The 21096-nt window shown below is 59.5% G+C and overlaps 6 protein-coding genes across 6 annotated transcripts; 4 read left to right on the top strand and 2 right to left on the bottom strand.

The window, feature by feature from the left end:
- Positions 1-117: 117 nt before the first annotated feature.
- On the top strand, positions 118-2745 carry BJ171DRAFT_485971 (uncharacterized protein). Its single transcript, XM_053109170.1, has 6 exons — positions 118-857; positions 1127-1330; positions 1555-1623; positions 1791-1868; positions 2040-2176; positions 2334-2745. Exons 1-6 carry the CDS (start codon positions 318-320, stop codon positions 2698-2700), a joined length of 1395 nt encoding a protein of 464 aa, XP_052971344.1. The 5' UTR covers positions 118-317; the 3' UTR covers positions 2701-2745.
- Positions 2746-3286: 541 nt separating this feature from the next.
- On the top strand, positions 3287-6227 carry BJ171DRAFT_485969 (uncharacterized protein). Its single transcript, XM_053109169.1, has 6 exons — positions 3287-3508; positions 4045-4116; positions 4639-4936; positions 5049-5182; positions 5410-5643; positions 5832-6227. The coding sequence occupies exons 1-6, from the start codon at positions 3392-3394 to the stop codon at positions 5919-5921; spliced, it is 945 nt and encodes a 314-aa protein (XP_052971343.1). The 5' UTR covers positions 3287-3391; the 3' UTR covers positions 5922-6227.
- Positions 6228-8397: 2170 nt separating this feature from the next.
- BJ171DRAFT_112039 (uncharacterized protein) lies at positions 8398-9252 on the bottom strand. Its single transcript, XM_053105462.1, has one exon. It carries the CDS (start codon positions 9109-9111, stop codon positions 8584-8586), a length of 528 nt encoding a protein of 175 aa, XP_052971342.1. The 5' UTR covers positions 9112-9252; the 3' UTR covers positions 8398-8583.
- A 411-nt stretch (positions 9253-9663) lies between these two features.
- Positions 9664-11366, bottom strand: BJ171DRAFT_112042 (uncharacterized protein). The gene has a single exon (XM_053105463.1). The coding sequence runs from the start codon at positions 11027-11029 to the stop codon at positions 9779-9781; it is 1251 nt and encodes a 416-aa protein (XP_052971341.1). The 5' UTR covers positions 11030-11366; the 3' UTR covers positions 9664-9778.
- Positions 11367-15741: 4375 nt separating this feature from the next.
- Positions 15742-17406, top strand: BJ171DRAFT_485957 (uncharacterized protein). The gene has a single exon (XM_053109168.1). It carries the CDS (start codon positions 15805-15807, stop codon positions 17332-17334), a length of 1530 nt encoding a protein of 509 aa, XP_052971340.1. The 5' UTR covers positions 15742-15804; the 3' UTR covers positions 17335-17406.
- Positions 17407-17985: 579 nt separating this feature from the next.
- BJ171DRAFT_564487 (uncharacterized protein) lies at positions 17986-20490 on the top strand (the record flags this gene model as incomplete). Its single annotated transcript, XM_053113307.1, has 5 exons — positions 17986-18084; positions 18210-18317; positions 18516-18638; positions 18740-18913; positions 19397-20490. 5 exons carry the CDS (start codon positions 17986-17988, stop codon positions 20195-20197), a joined length of 1305 nt encoding a protein of 434 aa, XP_052971339.1. The 3' UTR covers positions 20198-20490.
- Positions 20491-21096: the final 606 nt, after the last annotated feature.

Here is a 21096-nt window from a genome sequence, read left to right as displayed (position 1 = left end):
ATGCAGCAGTAGCAGTAGCATCCCGGCTCCAGAGTGCTGCGTCCACAGATGGCGGCCCGGCATCGGCACGCATGAGCCGCAGCCCAAGGTTCCGGTCGCCCCGCGCCCGCAGCCCATCAGCAACTCAAGGCCTCGCTCGTCCTTCACAGCCGGCTGTCTTCCCCCCAGATCGCTGCCAACTTGCTTCGACTCATCCAACCACCCAACTCTCTCCACTGCCCCGAAACTAAACGAGCAACACCCGATCCAAACCATCCCAAACTCCCACGCAATCTCCCTCATCTCTCCGCTTCCCCCGCTCCGTCTTTCTGCCCACAATGTCCGAGCTCCCGGCGGACCAGACCGCACCGGCCAGCCAGCCTTTCGATGTTGAGCCAAACGAAAAGCCGGCCGACACAATGGCCAAGCTCGAGCCCCAGGGATCAGACGAGCTCTTTGTCGACGCGAACGAGGTCTTTAGCAACCAGGAAGATGCCGACGACGAGGCCGAGCCGGACTTGGAGGACAGAGATATCACCCTGAGCCGCGGGCCACACCACGCCGAATCCTCGCCCAGCGCCGGCGAGGAAGGCTTGGCCCATGCCCCCACTGCATCCCGGCAAGCCGAGAGGGAAGAGTCGCAGCAACCTAGCGAGGATCAACCGCCAGCACCTCCTCTCAACCCAGACGGCTCTGCTGATCTCACCTCACACGACGGCGCAAAGATCGGCACGATCCAAAGCCCGACCAAGCGAGGGCATCGAAACCAGCGAAAGGATCGCCAGCGCCCAACTAGCGGCGGAAAACCCCACAGTGCCGCCTCAGTCAGCAACGAACCCGTCGATAGCACCGACACGGCTAACGATGCCGACAAGGAGGTGAGGCTGGCCTCCGACTCTGTTCAACGAGGCCTGTTCGAGCTCCCCCGAGAACATCGAGGATCCAGCCGTCGTATGCTTTTGGACGACGGTGGTTTTGCTCATGGATGCACCCATGGCCAGTCGTCGCTGCCTGGATTCCAGGCATTTGGTCATGGTCTCGATGTGCTGGGTGTCATTGCCGACGCTTGCTCGCATGCTCGCTTCCCAACTGACGCTGCGCCCCAGCTAACAATGACATCGTCGGCATCGACATCGACATTGCAAAGGGAGACGAGGCCTCTGACGTCCGAGTGCAGAGAAACAAGAGCCACTCGCGCGGGTCCCCCAAGCGGTATGGAAGTCGAGGCCGAGGCGGTGGCCATCCCCAACCCAAGCAGTCACAGGAGCCCTTGGAAGCGGCCGCTAGCCAGCCCAGCGCGGCCGAAAACGAGCCCGTCCACCGCCGCAACGAGCACCGATCTCAGACTCCGGTATGGCGGTCTGTTCTTGAATGCGTGGTGCTTTGATGATGACCATGATGACCATGATGACGACTGGCTTGAATGCCGTGGGCGACATTGACGCAGCCGATCGCAGCAGACGTATTTCGGGGGTCAGCCCGAGACACGGCGATGGCTGGCTATTTTATGCTAGTTGGTCTCATGGATACTGATTTGGGCGACCAATCGATTGCTTCCCCACATGTGCTGTGCAGGCAAAGCCTCTGGGAACCGCGCCCTATGTCAACCCATCTCGCATTTTGAGCGGTGGCGCCGACAAGAAGGTGTGTTACAGCTTCTTGTGCAAATACTGTCTCTGGACATGGCCGTCACCTGAGTAGTCCCGGTCTCACCCAAGTGTCAAGGCGATCCACCCGAGAAGATGGGCTGTCTGTGCGCCGAGCAGACATTGTGCTTACTGACATTGCCTTTGCCACGGCCGCCTTTCTAGCGCCTAACGCCCGAGGAACTGGAGAAGAAAATGGAGGAGATGAAGAAGAAAAACGCCGAGATCCTGCGCAAGCAAAAGGTATGATTCTGCTCCCTGAGAGCGACTTTGGTTGCAAAACAGTTCTTCTAGCACCATGTGGCAGCATCTGGTCGCATTGTTCGCGCGAGTGTGATCCTGCAGCAGGACCTCTGTGACTAAATCAGCGACTGTGTGGTGACTATGGCGACCGGTGTATGTCTGGAATCTCAGGAGGTAGAAGAGGACGAGATCGCTTGGCAGAAATCGGAAGCGGTCCGAGTCCAGCAAGAGAGGCAAGATCAGCACCGGCAGCGCGAAAAGGAAGCCCAAGCCAGGAAGCTCCGCGAGGAGCACCACCAGCGCTCGAGGTAGGCAGGCAGTCAACATCGGGGAGGGCGAGAAACGATTTGTTCCTTGGAACGGGAATGTTTGTGACTCCCGTCCTGGAGGGTCGCTGTGGGATGCACCTCGCTGTTGTGATGGGTTCCTGCTAAGTCTGCGGCCGCCCCGCCATCGGATATCCAGACAGGAACAGGATGGCAGCGACCGAAGATCAAAGAACGGGGGTGGCCGATCGGGCGTGGGTCGGGCCAACAGCAGCGGCCAAAACAAACGGTGGGACTCGGCCGGCACACCCCGACGAAGTGGCCGTGGCCAAAGCGAAGGCGGCGACTCCCGAGACCAACCTGCCCGCTCGAGTGCTGAACCTCACGATGCTGGCGCACCCGTCAACGCGGAGAAAGATTCCGGGCCCAAGGTTCCAGGTCGAGGCGGCCCAGCAACCGACGGCGATGTGGTGGTCATTTCGCTATCGACTCTCGAAGCACAGAGCTTTGACTTGGATGAGGACGTCGGGCGATGGGCCGACTCAGTGTCTCCGAACCAGCCCTGAGGAGGACGTCGTTGGTGGCTTGCCCATCAGGACCGATCGCCCATCAGGACCGATCGCCCATCCCATCAGGACGGAAGGCGACATGTCGACGCGCGCGATATCGACAGCGCCGACACTAATTGGAAGCATGCTGGAAGTGTGTTGGGAGCCAATGTCGTCACACAGCCCTGTAGATACACGTCTCGACAGAGGCTCTCTGGGTGCGTCGAACATCGAAGCTGTGCAGGAGAATCGATGCTTGGCAGGGTGCGGGCCAGCAGATGCGTTGGATGCGTTGGATGCGTTGGATGCGGTTGTGGTTGCGGCATCTGGAGTTCCGGACGATTGAGCGAACGAATCGGTTGCCGCGAGTCGTGGGCGGTGTCTACGGCAGGCGATGCATCGGCCGTCGAGCAGCCAAGGCCCATTGGCATGAATGCAGTCGCTGCCGAGGCGATGCACATGTGTCTTGGCGGTGTCCCCATCGCCCGGCCAGCGAGGAGCGAGCGCCGCGCGAGAGGCCCAGCGAGGCCCGCCCATCTTGGCCAGGGGAGAAGACCGTGGTGTTGGCCGGGGCCAAGCGACGTTTCGTCTTTCTCTCCATCCATCTCCAGCCTCATTTGTCTGCAGCCGCTCCCCCCTCCTCAGCGACACCCCGCCGTACTCGCCTGCCTTGCCTCTCTCAACCATCCGTCAATCGATCAATATCGCCATGGCCGAACAACCCAACTCCACCTCTGCCAACATCTCTTCGCTGGCCACCAGCTTTGCCGAGCGCCTCAAGCCTCTCAGCGCATCCCTCGGCAAGAACATCACGCAACTCTCCCAGGTAAACCATCCTGAGCCTCGCGACGTTGCGCCTTTGCCCTGGATCCTGGTTCAAGCATGCATCTGGGCACATGGGTCCCATGGCAAATCGTCAGCGGTCGCATCTGGAACTTGTGGGCTGCAAGCTCAGGTGCAAAGGGGTGGAGCGGAGGGAGGACACCAAAACGGCTTGCTCTTGTTCTTGGACTGGGATTGCTCAAGCGCCTGCTTGAGTGGCCATCCAAGTGTACAGACAGCGGAATACTGTCGTTGTTGGTGCCGGCGCTCATCAGGGGACATCGATCGTCAACTGGGCAAGCGGCTGGCTCCTCCCCGTCCAAGCATCCTCGGTCCTTGCCTCTTTGCCTCCGGCGGCTTGATCTTGGCGAGAGCGCCTCTTTCCATGCACCCGCTGAAGAGGGCTCTTTTGAATGCCATTCCCGCGGCCGTACCCTGGACTCGAATGGGCATCACGACGACGCACTCTTGGAGGGAAGAATGATGTATCTCTGCTGATCTCACACTGACCACGCCTGCCTCACGATGCGGATCATACAGCTGGCCCGCGAGCGTATAAGCGCCAACGCCGATGTCACCGAGCTTCCCCAGGAGTACCGTGATCTGGAAGACGTATGTACCGACGCCGTCGCTGTGCCGCATATTGTTGATGCTGTGATGAGAGGCTGGAGCCCCCCCCCCGGAGCTGTGTGCAGACAGGTTCGGGGCAAGATCGCTGGGCTCGCTGGCTGGCTTCTTGGCAACCGGTGCGATGGGGACCTTGGCTCTGCCATTATTGGCTCGATGCCGAGCGCCGGCGCCTGTGTCTACAAGAATCAGTGGCAGTCTATTGGCAGAGCTCTGCCTGATCTGAAGCTGCATCAAGTCCTCTGGCTTGCTCGACGGCACGGCTCTCTTCGGGAACATCCGGAGTCTCTGCATGATGCCTTTCGCAAGCACCGGTCTTGCCCTTGGCTGCGACCCTTGGCTCCTTGGCGTTTCTCTGCCCTGCACACTAGCTTGGCCTGACTGGCAGATCTTGATCGCCTCCCCTCCCCGCCTATTTCAGGCGACAGTTGGCTTGGCGCTGGCCCCCCCCCTCTGTAACTGTGACATGCTTTCTTACGTTTGGCATATCGTCGTCCGTCCTGGTAGCGAGTCGACCGCATCAAGACCTTCCACGAGAACTTTATCCGCGTCGGCCGCAACTATACTCTTCCTCACTACGACTACGAGGCACCTCTCTCGGAAACCCTCGGCAGCTTTGCTTCGAAGGCTGGCGATCGCGCCTCCGGACTCGCCGCCTCTGGAGCCCGTGCTGTCGGCGTTGCCGGTGCTGAGACCATTGCTCCTCCAAAGCCTGCTCGTGAAGAAGCTCCGTCGGGCTTGAGCCACGCCTTCTCTCGCGCCGCCACTCAAGCTGCTCTTTCCCTGGGCACTCAGGAGCCTCTGGGTAAGCATTGATGTCCCATCGGGAGGGAAGGGTCGATCCATCGAAGCCCACGGCATCCCAGCGGCCATGGGCCGCACTGTTCAGCATCGTATTCATTCATCTGGGCTTGTAGGTGCCGCTCTCCAGCGCTTTGCTGCCACCCACGACAAGATTGCCAACGCCCGTCTGAAGCAGGACCACGAGGCCGTCGCAAAGTTCTACCAGCCCTTCAGCACCACTCTTAACCAGACCATTGCGCACGCCATGGTGAGTCGACAATCTCGCGAATGAGCAGGGGCTTGCTGGGATGGGGGGGGAGGCGGGATACAGATAAGGATGCTGCGTGCGAGGCCCTGAGGCCAGAATGTGGTGGGAGGCGGGCATGCCCCCTGGAGTGTGGAAGCGGTGCGACATGCTTCCCTGAGACTGCATGTGTATTCGCGCAGTCGGTTAACTCCAGCCCGTGATGGCTTCCTGGGCGCGATAAACCACAGAAAGCCCGCAACAACGTCAAGGCCGTCCGCCTCAACTACGACGCCGCTCGTGCCAAGCTGAAGGCTGCCCGGCCCGAGAAGGTCGAGCCCGCCCGCGTCGAGATGGAGGCGGCCGAGGATGAGTTTGTGACTGCCGTGGATGATGCCATGGGCAAGATGAAGCTCGTGGTCGAGAGCACCGAGCCCCTCAAGAACCTGACCGATCTCGTTGCGATCCAGCTGGCCTACTTCAAGGTGCAGTACCTCGGATATCGCGCGCATGAGCTTTTGGATGTGTGGGTGTGTGTGCGGAAGGTGTCCTTGTCGATATTGGATGTGGGGACACATCGGGCCCGCTGGACGATACGATACGGATGCGGGCCGCTGCGTTGGCATATCCGACTGCGATACTCACTTCTGGTTTGCTGTTCTTGGCTCAACAGGAGGCCCACGAGGCGCTGGCCGAGCTTGCTCCTGAGATCGAAGAGCTCCAGGTGACCAACGAGGCTCTCCTGCGCAACCCGGCCGAGTAAACCATCGCTGTGAGAAGGCTGGGGCGACGATTACAGCCTCCCAGCAAAGTCCCCCTGGCTTCGGTGCAATTGATCGTCACGACAACCAAAAGAAACGAAAGAAAAAAAGGCAGGGCCAGTCCAATCTGATCTGTTGCCTGCTTGATCCACTTTCGTATATTGCCTTTGTTTTTTTCTTTTCTATTTTTCTTTTCTCTCTCTCCATGTTCCGAACCACATACGTTTGTCCCCCCTTTCCTTTGTTCATTTCTGTTTGATGTAGCAGCAGCCCTGGCTGTGAAAATATACAGCAAACTCATTTTGAAACGGGGGCCCCTTCACACACGGATGGGTTGTGTGGGTTGACTGGGTTGTGTGGGTTGTGTGGATCAGACGGCACCCGAACTCCATGAAATCCGCAATATTGCTCTTGGCCCTGTCTCCCTCCCTCATCTCGGGTATGTCCTTGCCCTGACCCGCAGTGGCTGCATCTGTAACGACTCGCTGGTCCCCCTGTCGTGTCCACCCACTCCATGCATCCCCTGCTCACACAGAGGCACGCCAGGTCAAATATTGCCGGCCAAAGTCACACGGCGGAACGATCTTGATGAAGGGTGCACGACATCACGTGCGTGGCAGTACGGTGGCTGAGTAGTGCCACTCCCGTGGCGGTGACGCGTGTTGCCACACCCCACCCAGCTGCCACAGAACACACAAATGAATCTGTGTCCGTGTGCCTGTCAGGAAGGCACCTTGTGGCTGGCACGGAGCCAATCGAATGGTCGAGAGCGGACAGCCCGGCCGAGGGCACCCACCAGCGACAACAATGCCAGTGGAAGCAGACCGACGAGCACGGCTTGATTCGAGTCGGTGCGGCTCCGAAGCGTGTCGACATGTCGAGGGGAGACGAGGGGGCGGTGTGCTTGTCGTGGCCAAGGGACGCCGAGCGTGCCCTTCCCCACCGCCACCGCCTGAGGAAGACCCCAGGCCCTGGCGGTCATGCGGCCATGCCGCTGGGTGGCTTGGCCGGGTCTGCGCGGTTTGTGCCCTGTTCCCCCGCACCACTCGGCCGCACGACCCGCGTGGACTGCCAGGACGGCAAAACTCTTTGCTCCGCCTTCTGGAGAGAAACCGATGGGGGAGGGGAGTGCAGGCGCTTCAGCAGATCCGCGAACAGCAGCGACGACGACGACAGCAACGAAGTACCGATTGAGCGACCGCACTGGCTCGTCGTGGGGAGAGGGCGGGGAGGGTGGAAACAGAGGGCAAGGAACAAGCGACAAGCAAGTGAACCGGCGAGCCAGCAAGCCAGCGACAACGACCTCCCCGGCTGGAAGAATCGCTTGTTGGCCTGGGCAAACCCTGCCCACCATTCCCCACCGAGGTCAAAAGTCCTTCGTGCGCGGCAACACGCCTGCCAATGCTGCGTCTGGCATCGACAGCCCAACGGAGCTTGATTTCGATCCGCCCTCCCTCGCCCCACCAGGCGCATTGTCCCTTGCCTCCCGTGCCCCCCTGCCTCTTCCACTCTCACTTTGGTTCTCGAAAACACCGCGCACTCATCCGTCTATTGATCCCATTCCCATTCCCATCGAGTGCGTCGGTCGATCGGGAGGATTTCCTGCCCGAAGAAAAAGAAAAAGAATGCCAATCCAGCCCCGTCAATCACCCGGACCCGCCGTCGCATCCAAGCAATCCGGTCTTGGTCGGTTGGCCTGCCCAGACGGCACCGCCCCTTCCCCGAGGCCAAGACAGGGCCGCAAAAGTCAGAGCGACATGGGCTGCGCCAGAGGACGGAGGCTGTGCCGCTCCCCCCCCCCGCCCCGGTCCAGGTCATGGGAGCAGACAGCCATGGACCAACGGACAGGACAAACAAACTGAGCCAGGGGCGAAGGGAGGGAGACATGAGCCGGGGGGGGGAGAAGACGGCGATGCTCATCCAGCTTCGCATTGTTTCGCCGTGTGGCATTGTATCCTTTCGTTTCGCTTCTCTGGCTGGTGGCGGCAGAAAGGGGATGTGTGGGAGGCCGATGGAGACATTTGCAAGAGGCACAGGGCAGACAAGAAAGCTGGGTCCGAAGGGGGGGGGACAAGCCAGACTCGGTCCTGGAGCCCATCGGCAGAGCACAGCCCCTCCTCCTCTCTCGATGCCTCGTCCTTCCGTCCTTTCGTATCCTGGCAAACAGACAAGGCGCTGGGTGGATCTTTGCTGGTGGGCGATCCGTTCGCCTCTGCCACGTCTGCCTGCGGGCGTTGTCGAGGAAGGGGTCCAATAGCTGGATTGGCCATGTCGGAAGCGGATGCATGACGACCGATCCCGAGGGCAGCCGCGAGATGCATGGAGACCGGGGGTCTGGAGAGGGGGGATTGGATACATGGAGAGGCGCTGGCTGCTGACAGGGCTCATCGAGAACGGGATCCATTGCCCACGGGCACAGCCGCTGCCTGTTGCTGTTTGGCCCACCCACCCCGCTCTCCTCGCTTCCACCCCCAGCGTTGGACGCGGCACTTTTGTATCATTTGTTAAAAACGGCCTTTATCATATTGTTTTTGAGGCGTTCGGTGCAAGCGAACACGGAGCGAAATGAGGAGGAGAGGAAATAGAAGGGTGCGGAATCCAGAAACAACACAGCGATATCAAGTGGCCGTCTAGAGTATGGCCAAACGAGCAAACTGCAAGAAATCACGAGAGAGAGTGAGAGAGTAATGACATGGAAAGCAATGGCATGGGAAGCAATGTCACCATGGCAGAGCGTACCAAATGCACAAAAACAAAACAAAACAAAACAAAAAAAAAGCAGGAACAGGAAGAAAAGCTGGGAAGGAAAGAAAGCCAAAAAGAAACGAGAGAGAAATGAGATCGCTTTACAAGCCAAGGTTCAATATACAGTAATCCAGATATAACAAAAGCGTCGATGAGGGATAGTCGAGTAGGGGGGAGACAGATGCACACGGCGGCAAATGTGCAAATACAGCCAAGGAGGCGAGAGAAGGACAGGCAGAGCAAGGCAAGGCAAGGCAAGGCAAGGCAAGGCAAGGCAAGGCAGCAGATACAAAAGACGACCGAGACAGTGTGGCAGGAAGGCGTGCTGGAGAGGACATCATGCAGAGGAGACAGCAGGGTGCCATGGGGCTGGGCAAACAAACACAGGGCCGATGAGGCCATGCGCTGCTGACCCTCTCTTCTTCCGTTCCTGACATTCTCGTTCATTCGTTCGCTTCATGCGCGTTCATTCGCTCATTGTCGTGGTCATTATCGTTGTCATCATCATAATCGTCGTCGCCATCGTGTATAGCAAGGGAGGTGGGGTCGGATTCCCAGCGTCATCTGCAGGTTGAAATGGCTGGTGTTGATCCCGGTCGTGGTATCGTTTGGTATGTTTGGTGCGGAGGTTAACCTTGATGTCTCGTTTTGTTTTGTTTCTTTGTTTTCTTGTGTGGGTTGCATTGCATTAGCGTCGGTACAAATGGCGTCTCCAAATCAGTGTTGTCGATGGGATTTGCCATGGGCCCAGGTCGAGGGGCATACGTCGCAGATAGAAGGCCGCTTGGGGGAGGTTATCGAGCTCGTGGAGCTCGACCAGCGACGCGTCGACAAGGGACAATGGTTGATGGAGAGACTGAGGCAAAAGTACAGACGTTGCTATGAGGCAGATAAGACAAGAAGGCGCGGAGCTATGTCGATATTTTGTTGCTGTTTTTGATGATGATGATGATGACGATGGCGAGGGTGGCGGTGGTGGTGGACGATGATGATAATGACAGTACAGGCTTGGACGGGAGGCTTGAGTCTGAGAATGAACAGGGTGAGATTGACAAAGAAGGAGGAGCGAGAGAGAGGCGAGTTTGCTGTGTGGAAGCGGCCGGGCGTGAGTGGGCTATTGAACAGTAAAGAACCGCCGCGGAACCTTGGGTGTCGGCTCCTCCATCTCCAGATCCATCATGGTGGCCAAATCCGAATTCCCACCGCCGGTGGTAGTGCTGGACGCCGTCCGCGCTGGCGATGGCGGAAGAAGGGTCGTGTCCGAGTCGGACTTTGTAAAGGCCAGGTCGGGTTTCGGGTAGAAGGACATGTCGACATCCGGATTGATGGAATTCAAAGGAACAGTGACTTGGATTGCTGGAATCGCTATTGACGGCACCGACAGCGTTGACTGCATCGAATGCGATGGGTTGGCGGCAGAGGACTCGCCCGGGGAGATGGCTGCTGGGGAGACCGCGATTTCCCCGGGGGAGACGGCCACCTCGCCCGGCGACGCTGTGATGACTCGAGTGGCACTCGGAGGCAGCAGGAAGCCTGTCGATGACGATGCAGCGCCGCTGGTGACCGGGATGGGCGGCGGATAGGACCGTGAGGAGACCGGGGCCGGTGGGGTGGTGAAGAGCGGTGTGGAGGCGCTTCGAATGCTGAGTTGGCGATGGGGCGAGAGCCGCTCGATCATCCAGTCTTCCTTGAGGCTGCGGAGGGTCAGCAGCCACGACTGGTAAAAGTGTGGCTCGCCAAAGAGATTGTAATTCAGATCGGCCAGGAAGGCCATCTCGCCGCGGTTGATTTCGTCGACATGGACGTTGGCCCGCTTGGCCCATGACGAGTTGCGCAGGGTCAGATCGGTCAGGAATTTGTGCGAGACGATCAGGGCGATCAGAAAGAGCTTGGCGGTGAAGGTAGCCGAGGGCTTGAGCTGCTTGAGGCGCGTAAGCAGATGCAGCGAGAAGTTGATGTGGTGTGGCGAGGCCTCGGGCACGTTGGGTATGGTGATGAGCCGATGGATGGTGTGGACCAGCTTGCCGGGCAGCTCGACAGCGGGCTTTGTCGGGAACCAGATGCGATGGATAACGTAGGTGACATAGTCGGCGATATGGAAGGTAGCATCGAACTTTGCCGAGGGTGCCGAGACGAGCGTGGTTCCGGAGGACGAGAGAGTGCGAGCGGATGCAGCAGATTCGTACGAGCGGCTTAGCCGGGGCTCTTGCGACGGCGGGGAGATGCTTTTGCCCAGGTCCGCAGCGATATCTTTCTGTGAATTCGGAACTGGCACGAGGAACTGCGGTTGGAAGGAGCTGGGAGGCAGGGCGAAACAGTCGTTTGACGGGGCCAGATGGGGCCTCAGCGAGTCATCGATTTGCATGGTGAGAGAGATGGCGAGAGGAGCTCTAACGAAAGCCGGAGGCAGTCGAGGTGAGATTGGTGTGCGGGAGAAGGGAAGCGAGGCAAGTGGCCGGACGGAAACGGGAGTGCGATCTGAGGCGACCAAGGGCCGGGGACCGAGGGGGGCAGTGTAGGTGGAGGCGGGTCGGAATGGAAGGGGGGGGAGGAGCAGATCCGGTCGGTCGAGGGAGCCAGACAGACGGACAAACCCGAACGGGGGCCGAGATCAGAGTCAAGATGATGAGAGCCGGTGGTGGGTTGTGGTTGGTGGTGACGATGGGATGAGGCCAGGTATGAGAGTGGCGGAATTGAATGTGGTGGGGGGGGGCCGAACCGAGGGGGCGGTGGATGGTCGGGATCGACAAGCAAGGCGGCCGAATCGAGGCGGCGAGTGGCGGGAACGAGGATCGAGAGCGAGGATCGAGAGCAATGCAGAGCAATGCAGAGCGATGCGGAGCAATTGCAGGATCGGGAGGCAATGGCAATGGGTACGAGCAGCAGGTGGAAATCAGGGTAACAGCCCGAGCGGATTGACGGAAGGCGTTGCAGCGATCGGGAGGCGGGGATGGAGAGGAGGATTATCAGGACAGGCATCGTTAGCGAGAGGGTGCCAGACAAACAGGTGCCAGACGAGGGCGGTGCCAGCAGCGGGCAGCGAGCCGCGGCCAAGCAGGCGGAAATAGTTTTGAGTTTTGAGTTTTGCACAAGAGCGGTGAGAGCGACAGAGCAGGATGCGCCATCGATGGTCGACATGAATTACCTTTGCAGGGTGAGTTGGCCGAACCAACGCAAGTGGTAATTGGGGGATGCAGGCGACAAGCGATCAATCGGCCGACAGAGGGAGGGGTGGAGTGGCAGTCGCTGGCCGAGAGGAGAGGCTTTCTTGGGCGGGAAGAGGGCGACGAGCGCGGAGGGGAAGATGGCGATGGTGAGACGAGAAGGACGAATCCACGACAGGATAGGTCGAAGCCAGGATAAAGGCGAATCCAACGATGGATACGGACGGGATCCAGAGACGGATACAGGTTGAGTGCAAGATGGATTGCAGGGCAGGACGAAGAAAGCGAGAGCAAGTCCAACACAGGTCCAAGACAGATCCAAGACAGGTCCAAGACGAACACAAGTCCAAGGCCGAGTAACGGGGCGGATACTTCCGGGGCCAAGGCGAACGCAGGACGAGTCTGAGCCGCAGAGCCCACAGCGCGAAACAAGACGCCCAGGAGGACGGGTGGCCAACAAGGCAGAAGTGCACTGTGCACAAAGTGAAGGCGAGGGACTGCGGGAGGGGCTCTTGCACAGGGCATGGCCAGCGGCCGAACAGAGGGCCTTTGCGCTCTTTGAAGAGGGGGCGGTGCGCGGGTTATGGACGCTGAACCCACGTTGGGCCGCTCGGGGGTCCGGTGGCAGTGGCCACGAGCAAGGCCCCTTTGCCCAACTGTACGGCGCCGACAGCTGCCCGGCAGAAAGGCAAGAACAGAGCCACCCGCTCGCGCGGGAGCAAGGTTGGAAGGCGGGGGAATGGCGGTGGTGGGTGAGGCAGTGGCATGGCGGGCAGACAGGCGGGTGGGAGGCTGCTGTTGGGGGAGGGGCCGAGGCCAGCACGGCGGATGGAAGAACGGCCGGATGTCGCAGCGACGACCAAGTGCGATCGCAGCCATGCCGACCATGACGGACTCAACAACCAAGTTTAACAACCAAGTTTAACAGCAACAGCAGCAGCACAGCAGCAGCACAGCAGCAGCTACCTGAACAACCAGGCTCGGCAGCACGATCCCGCCGGGCAAACATCTCGACAAGCGGCTCAACAAGCAGAGCAGATCGTAAGCACTCAGTTGCTGCCGTGAAGGGGCGAGGCGGGACGCGAGGGCAAGCTGGGCGTGGAATAGCCGGCCAGCAAGGAGCAGCGGGTGCACTGCAGTCCACAAAGCCGATGGCTCCCGATGGACAGCCGCAGGGAGAAAGCACTGGAAGCAATTCCTGCGACAAAGACGTTTCGTCTCGCCGCTGGCCACCACCTCGGGGCTGACGCTGTTGCTCGATGCAAGCCCAGAGAGCTCGGCCAGCAAGACAAGCAAGACAAGCATGACAAGCATGACAAGCTCGGCGCCAAAGGCCGCACAGTATCGCCCCCCCCCAGCCCGTCGCTCCAACAACAACGGGTCCAAGCGCCCAGTCTGCGTGGCAAACCAGCGCCCGGCCGTGTGCTTTTCATATCGGCAAAAGCAAGTCCTCTGGTGCGACATTGCATCGGCCAAGCTCTGTCAAATAGCACCAAATAGCACCAAATACCATCTCGCGCTATTCCCGCCTTGGTCTTCGCATCAGTCCCCGCACCGATCCACTGCATCCCTATTGACGTCGTCAACCCAAATCCGCCTTGCACGCCCCCCCCCCGACATCGCCGTCTGGTTCTCCTTGGCATGAGCCCATCTGCATTGGCGCTCTGTCTCTCTGGGCCAACCTCGGAGATGGCGACAGTCTCGATGCATCGCGCCTTTGCATGCACCCGTGGCCACGGCCATTCCCAGACGGCCCAGCTCGGCTCCTGCCATCGCGGGCAGGTTCTCCGTCACGGGCAGATTCTCCGTCGTCCCTCCCCCCAAAAACGCCCGCGGCTCATCGCCCCCCTGATTCGGCTTTGGTCCCGCCACCCCTCCGTCGTGTCGCAACCCACAGAAACGACCCATGGTGCGCTTGTCCTCCCACGGGCCTGTGTCCTCTGGCTGCCTGGCATGCTGGTCCAAACCCAAATCTGCCTATTTGCTCGTTCCGCGCGATGCTGTGCACACCCACCGCCGCCGTCGCAGCCAGCACGATCGAAATCACCCGTGGGTGCGATTGCTCATGCGGGTTTCGTCGCCTCGTCTCGGCGGTCCGGGGGGGCTAATTGCTTCCTGTGGCATCCCTTGGCGTTCGACGGCAGTGCCCGGTGCGATCGCGCCCCAAGACGCAGGCCCAGAATCGACGGATCTCTGCCACTGCCAAGGCGGCCTGTCGTCTCGATCGCATCTCTGCCAGGGATGTTCCCTCGGCACCCAGGGTCTTGTGCGAATCGCGCAAACCTGCGATTCTGTGCGGCCGTGCTGCCACAGAAGCGGATCGAGCCGCCTCCGAGCCAGTCCCGCCCCGGTTCCAGCCGCAGGCTTTTTTTCACCTCGCGCAGCCAACACACCAGATCACCACCAGGCCGAACTTGGCATCCACCATCTGCATCCACCATCGGCACCGGCATCGCAGCATCCTCCGCTTCGGGCCTTCGTTTGCCTTTGCCCTGATCCCAGCCCACAGCACTTTTGTCGGCCATGAAGTCCATCCGACCCAGCCCGATCTGCCTGCCACGGCACTCCACACCAGCCTTCCGTCCGCTGCTTCCGCCCTCGGCACCTGCGCTCCGGCGCCCGGCAACCACGACCAGCTCGACCATGTATGTCCCCGTCACCGATTACGCCCTGAATGCCTGGGACAAAAACCCGAAACCCTTCGACAACTTTCCGTACTTCATATCGCGTGTCACTCCCCGATACGTCTTCCCGCCTCTGGACGCTGCCCGGATAGCGGGGCGGAGGCGCAGGCGGGCCAATCGGATCCAGGGCTGGAAGGGCGTCGCTGAACTGCTCTATCTCGCAAAGGCCTCTCGCCAACGCACCAGCCCGTCCGCATCAGATCCAGTGTCGAGGGGCCGCCAGCCGCATCGTGAGGTTCGTTTAAGCCACGTCTGCTTCATAGAGGCATCTCCGCATGCGGCCTTGATATGCACTCGAGGCCGACAGCACCCCGATGCGAATCGACCACAACACTCTCGCGCTCCATCTGGAGCCCGGGCTTGGCTTGGCTACCGGCTCTGGCACTGAGATTCGTTCCTGGAAGCCGCGCGGCGCAAATGCGAGCTACAAACTGACCGAGTTCTGCCTGTTCTCAACCCCATTGAATCTCAATTCGTCACTCTTGTCGACCGTGCTTCTGGTCGATCATATATCTGGCCACACCCAGCTCTTGCAACTGATCCGTGATGCCGCCGACGGAATCGAGGCCCAGGGCAGCGTTCCGCGCAAGCACCAGCTCTTTTCATCGCTCTATCGCTCGATCGCCGACCGATTCGATCCAAACTCCGAGCACCACGACCGCTCGCTACCGGCGCCACTCTATCCAGCTGCAACCGCATGGATCCTCAGGAGCTGCCAGGAAGTTTCGCTGGCCGAGAAGATCCTCGAGCAGTATGTTCACGATGCAAGGGCCTTGATTGAGGCTGGCCAGACACACAGGCTTCTGTCGAGCCTCCCGTTCGCTGCGATGGTCCAGAGCTACGACCAGCTATGGGTCTCGGATCGGTTCGATGCAGGTGAGTCCAGCTGCAATCGCCGCATTGGTCCGAATCGAGTTAGCTAGATGATGGTGGGGGTGAGGGACGGGTTGTTTGCGAAACCAACTCAAGCCCGCAGAATCCATGCTGCGAGACCTTTGCTGGGCTGACTTTCGTCTTTTGGCCCTGCCTTGTCCCGATTCAATCGTCTCCCATGCGCATCACGATCGTTTGCTCGGTGCTGTCGTGTACACCACATCCACCACATCCACCACATCCACATCCACATCCACATCCACATCCACATCCACATCCACATCCACATCCACATCCACATCCACATCCACATCCACATCCACATCCACATCCACATCCACATCCACATCCACATCCACATCCACATCCACATCCACATCTACCACATTCACCACATTCACAACCCACCGATTGGGCCGATGCACGCAGTGCTGATGCAACTGCGGGACAGCGGACTGCGTCCATCGCATGCCATGGCATCCCATCTTGTTCGCAACTGCTCCGCAGACGACGTCATCTTTGTCGAAACGTGCCTGAGTCAATTGCAAGAGGCCAGTCTGCGGCCATCGCTCAAACTCCTGAACACTTTGCTCGGGTTCTATATCCAGCGACAAGATCAAGAGGCAGTCTCACGAACATATGCCAGGATCATGGCCCTTTACCCAGCCGAATCGTCACCACGGGACTCCAAGGTCGGGGTCCGGCGCCATCGGCGGGGCCCCAACGCCGACACCGCTGCATTACTGTTTTCCAATGGCACCACCCTGTCGTATATCAGCGAATGCTACAAGGCCATCCAGGCATGGAAGAACAACACATTGTCGTCAGAACGGGCACAGACAGGGCTGTTTCAGGCCCTGGACAAGATTGCACCGATCCAGTCCAAGGCCTCGGTTGCCCTGGAGTGGATGAACCGTCTCGAGCAAGATGGATACCGGCCGACCCGGGGTGCTCTCGATGCCGTTGTGACCTCGTTTCTTCGGCAAGGCCGCATCGCCGATGCCTTTCGTCTGATCGCTCGGCTAAGGCAGCTGCGAGCCCACCAAACATCAAGCGCGGTCACCACTCAGCTCCTGCAGGCCGTGGGCGTCCCTCGGGCAGGCGGTCAAGCCGCGGGCTCCGAGGCCATCTGGCAGCAGCTGCACCACCATGTCGAGCAGCAAAAGCCGCTGTCCGCCAAGATGTTCAGGAGCATCGTCAGCGCCATGGGTCGGACCGGAGAGGTTCGAGGGCTGTGGTTCCTATTCAATCTGCTTGGTCGCAAGGCTGGCACGTACGAGTCCCGGACGCTTGTCGAATCAGGCCCTGCGTCCCGAGGCGACTTTGGCTCGATCGCCCTCAGTTCCGGTCCTCTCGATCCGCGCCCCACGCACCCGTCCCCGGAAGACCTTTCCCACAACCGAGTGCTGGTCGCCTCGGTTGACCCCGAGAGCGGATCGGTCCTGCACCACTTGCTGTGCTCGATGGGCAAGATCCGGCACGGCAGCACCGATGAGACGATTGCGCTTTTCCGGGCGCTGCCGGCGACGCATCAAAGGCCGCTTTCATATTCGTTGCTGCGCAGCATCCGTCGGCGCAAGACACAGCACCAGTCGTTCATCGACATTGTCTCGACCTGGTTTCAGCAAGGCACCGTCGAGCTTGAGCCCAAGAAGCTTGCGCAAGAGCTTGAGGATATGGTCCGCAGAATCTTGAAGCATGAGGCCGACCCAGCGTCACCACAGCAGGCGTCACGCAGCATGTCGCACAGCACGCCTGCGGGGCTGTCCAAGATCCACGCCTGGAACAAGTCCTGGGAGAACGACGACTCGATGATCGAGGCTGTTCAGAGGGCCTCGACGGCGGCACTCGCCAAGGTGGTATGCGAAAACCTGCGGCGTGTACGCAGCGGTGAGGATGTTGCGTACGCTCTTGAGGAGCTGCAGAGCTGCCGGCTCTTCCACGCATAACCGGCAAGTTGCTGTTTGAATCGGCGAAACAAAGGCTGTGTCTTGCAATACATCCCCCCTCACCTGCCTCCGAGTGTCGGCTGTGCTGTCCTTGTCGTGATGGTCATGTCCTTCTTTGGAAGCGCGTCTGGTGCCACGAATCCACGTGTGGATGAGCCGCTTGTGCCGCCGCCCCTCTGATTGGCGGGCACGCTCCTGCTGCACAGCCACGACGCGAAACACTCGCGCGCCATTGGGCGGATTGCGTCGCACAGTGCATTTTCTGCCCCCCGCCGGGTGCGCCCATTCCTCGTGGCGCACGGGCTGGCAGCGGCCGAGTGGGCTGCAGCAAGGGGGGGTCTGCTCAGCCAGCGGCATGGATTGTTGTCGCGTTGATACCCATTTTTGCTCGTTTTTGATACCAAGGGCGCAGTGCATTGCGCCATCCCGCCGGTGGTATTACTTGTCCTTTTTTTCTTCTTCCTCTCCGGGCTGTTTTTTGGAATCCCTCGTCTCCGTCTGCCCTCATCTGTATCTCATCGCTTGCCATCCGCATTCACCTGGGGCACCACAGATCTCCCGGCTCTCCCTCTCTCACCAGTTTCCTTCCACTCACCCCATCCCACCACCTCCCTCTCGCTCTCCGTTCACGGTTGTCTCTCTGTTCGTCTGATGAAGCAGTGGCTCCACATCAGTCTCGGCCTGCTGGCCCTTCTGGGTGGCGTGCGCTCCTCGGATCCTTCGCCCGTCCTCGCCGTCGTCGGCACCGAGGTGAGCGTCAACCCTGTCGAAGGCATTGCATCGACGTGCATCGGAGCTCATCGTGTCGGATGCCTTGCGACGCACAATACACTGTTATCCATGGCTCACGCTTCCTTTCATATGCCCGTTCGCAGGATCACTGGACCGCCGGCAGCACACACACGGTGGCTCTGACCTGGACTGAGTCGACGGCTGCCGCTCCCGAGTTGCTGGGAACGTATCAAATCGACCTTGCTCTTGTGGTAAGTGCAGCACATGTGCATCGCTCGTTCGTTCGCTCGTTCGTTCGTTTGTTCGTTCGCTCGTTCGTTCGTTTGTTCGTTCGTTTGTGCTCGCCCTGTCTCCGATGCCCCGAGTTCGGGTGACAGCGCCACCACCTAACATCCGCCTGGCTTCGTTGCTTGGCCACGCAATCCCTTTGTGTTGACTCGTCCGAGCAGCCCGCCGACAGCACGTCCGGCAAATATCCTTTGGCGTCCATCGTCCAAGCCTCCACCGCCCGGGCCCAGGATATCGCTGCGACAGTGCCCTCTGATACACCTGCAGGCGAATACTCCCTGAGTGTGTGCTACACCTTGTCCCGCGCACCCACTTGCAGCATATCTGGTGTCCGTATCACTGTCGAGTCCGTACCCAATGTTCCCGCTCCCAAACTCGATCCAAGGCTTGTGGTGGTGCCGATCGGACCTCTACCTCCCCCAACGACCGGGGCACCACCTCCCCCAACGACCGGGGCACCACCTCCCCCAACGACCGGGGCACCACCTCCTCCATCGACATGGTCCCCACCAACGACCACCACAGCCTGGTCCCCACCAACAACTACCACCACAACCTGGTCCCCACCAACAACTACCACCACAACCTGGCAACCTCCCATCACATCACACACCACCACCACATCCAAAGCTGCTCCTCCCTCGCCTCCCCCTCCCTCGCCTCCTCCCCCTTCGCCTCCTCCCCCTTCGCACCCTCCTCCCTCGCCTCCTCCTCCTCCTCCTCCAGCAAACAGTGCCCCTGTCCCACCACCCCCTGCTCAGAACCCAACAACCGTGGTAAGCTGTTGCTCTTGTTGCACCGAACCATTTGTGATTCGCAGTGCACACTCGGTCCTGCTTCCAACTTGTACAGACGCATGGCTAACACCTGCATAACGCACTACACCCCAATGCATCCACTCTATTTTTCTCACCAACGATACCGCCATTCGATCGCATGGCTAATATTTGCTCAGGCGACCGCCGTTGCCTTCCAACCCACCTCGACCGCCGAGATAGCGACCACCACAAGTACCACACCGGCCTTGCTTCCTTCCTCGCAGCCTGGAGTCGCAACGAGCTCGGGCAGCGACAATTCTTCCACTTCGTCCATCATCATCGCCGTTGGCATCGTTGCCGCAAGTGCTGTGATTGTCGGCGTTGTGGTTTCGTGCACCCGGTCCCGCAAGCCCACTACCTGGCGTGTTGACCAGCTCGATAACAACATCCCGCGATCCGAGACTGTCTCGGCTCCGATGGTGGTGGTGGACTCTCGCGATCCCCAGGCCCGATACTCGGACTACCGAATCAGCCAAGTGAGCTCTGTATCGTCTCAGAAGCCTCTCGGAAACTTTGTCCATTCGGGTCTCACCCTTGCCCCCGACGGCCGCAACAGCATTGTCGGCTCGTATCACTCCAGCCCGGCTCCGGTCCAGGGTCTCTTTGTCCTGGATGAATCAAAGACGGCTGGCAACTATTCGCGACCCAGCAGCGGCTACGGCAACTCGGTCACCTCATTTGGAAGCCAGCCGGATCCCAGAAGCCCAGTCGTCGTCACGGCGAAGCCGCCCACGTATGAGAGTGTCATGCTGACGACGTCTCCACGCGACTCGAGTGTGTACTCTGTCTCTTCAAACTCGGCTCCTTCCTATGCCGGATCGGCCCAGATGATCCCGAGCCTTCCCAGGCTTGACTTCCGCGAGGTCATCCAGGCTCGATCGGCCGAGCAGCCCGACGAGCTCAGTATCGCCGTTGGACAACGCGTCGTTGTGCTCCAGGAGCTGCCTGACGGCTGGGCCCTGGCCGAGAGCGAGACCGGGCAGCGGGCCTATGTCCCGCTCAACCACTTGAGGAAGCTATCGTAAATAGCTGACACGTCCTCAAGAGTAAAGATGACTTCAAACCGTGGCTGGAAAGCCCAACAGAAACGGATCAGGTGAACTGATCTACAGCGATTCGTCGATCTGCCACTGTGTCCAATTCTATGAAGTCGTTCTCATAGCCACACGCCCCGACCGCCCTTGCGCGGCCAGCAACCTTCCTCCAAGTTCAGCCAATCGGCCCAAGTTTGTCACAATCTCCGCTCTCTCGCGGCCCCTGTTTTGATTTCTCATTGATCAAGTATTTTCATTCATTGTTGCTATTTTTTCATTCGTGGCTGCTGTTGTTTTGTTGCTGTTGCTGCTGCTGTTCGAGCTACGTCACAGTCGATCTCGATTCGCTCGATTGCAACATCACTTCAGTCTCACCGCCCTCACCCTTGTATATTGTCCATCATCACCCATCGTTTATTCGCATCTTCACCCCCCCCTCTCTGCCTACCCATTTGATTCTAATTGGAGTGGATCTATCTGTAAACCTTCATACCTACTTTAGCTTTACACTTGGCTTCACAACAACTGGATTCAATGTTTTCCCCATTTCTTTCGTCTGTTATTGTCATTCAAAATCTCCTTTGGTCCCTCTCCCTGCCCATTTCCACGGCCATGGATGGGAGGGGATGGAATTCGAGCAAAGAGCCTTTTACAATGTATTGACTGCTCCAGCTACCAAAAATGAATAAGAAAATGCAAACCCCTCATACGATCCGAAAATCCCAACGATTACTGAATGTGGGCAACAGGGCGGGCGAATCTATTGAGTGGGTCCCAACGAGAGTCGAAGCGATGCCATTTGCTGAGGCCGAGAGCCGCTCACAAGCATGTTGCCGTACCGGGTGCAGCAGGGAGCAGCCCTCGAGGGTGGGTGACACGATGTTGCTGGT

The sequence above is a fragment of the Polychytrium aggregatum genome, assembly GCF_025602895.1.
Source record: "Polychytrium aggregatum strain JEL109 chromosome Unknown BJ171scaffold_2, whole genome shotgun sequence".
NCBI classification, from domain to species: Eukaryota; Fungi; Chytridiomycota; class Chytridiomycetes; order Polychytriales; genus Polychytrium; species Polychytrium aggregatum.
Note: the sequence above shows the minus strand (reverse complement) of the source record. Positions and strands in the feature narration are given on the sequence as shown.

Excerpts from the sequence above, each read along its gene's own strand:
- BJ171DRAFT_485971 (XM_053109170.1), top strand. The coding sequence starts at position 318 with ATGTCCGAGCTCCCGGCGGACCAGACCGCACCGGCCAGCCAGCCTTTC. Across the intron at positions 858-1,126 it reads CTAACGATGCCGACAAGGAG|GGAGACGAGGCCTCTGACGT; the intron begins GTGAGGCTGGCC and ends GACATTGCAAAG. Across the intron at positions 1,624-1,790 it reads GCGGTGGCGCCGACAAGAAG|CGCCTAACGCCCGAGGAACT; the intron begins GTGTGTTACAGC and ends CCGCCTTTCTAG.
- BJ171DRAFT_485969 (XM_053109169.1), top strand. The coding sequence starts at position 3,392 with ATGGCCGAACAACCCAACTCCACCTCTGCCAACATCTCTTCGCTGGCC. Across the intron at positions 3,509-4,044 it reads ACATCACGCAACTCTCCCAG|CTGGCCCGCGAGCGTATAAG; the intron begins GTAAACCATCCT and ends CGGATCATACAG. Across the intron at positions 4,117-4,638 it reads AGTACCGTGATCTGGAAGAC|CGAGTCGACCGCATCAAGAC; the intron begins GTATGTACCGAC and ends CCGTCCTGGTAG.
- BJ171DRAFT_112039 (XM_053105462.1), bottom strand. The coding sequence starts at position 9,111 with ATGAACGAGAATGTCAGGAACGGAAGAAGAGAGGGTCAGCAGCGCATG.
- BJ171DRAFT_112042 (XM_053105463.1), bottom strand. The coding sequence starts at position 11,029 with ATGCAAATCGATGACTCGCTGAGGCCCCATCTGGCCCCGTCAAACGAC.
- BJ171DRAFT_485957 (XM_053109168.1), top strand. The coding sequence starts at position 15,805 with ATGCACGCAGTGCTGATGCAACTGCGGGACAGCGGACTGCGTCCATCG.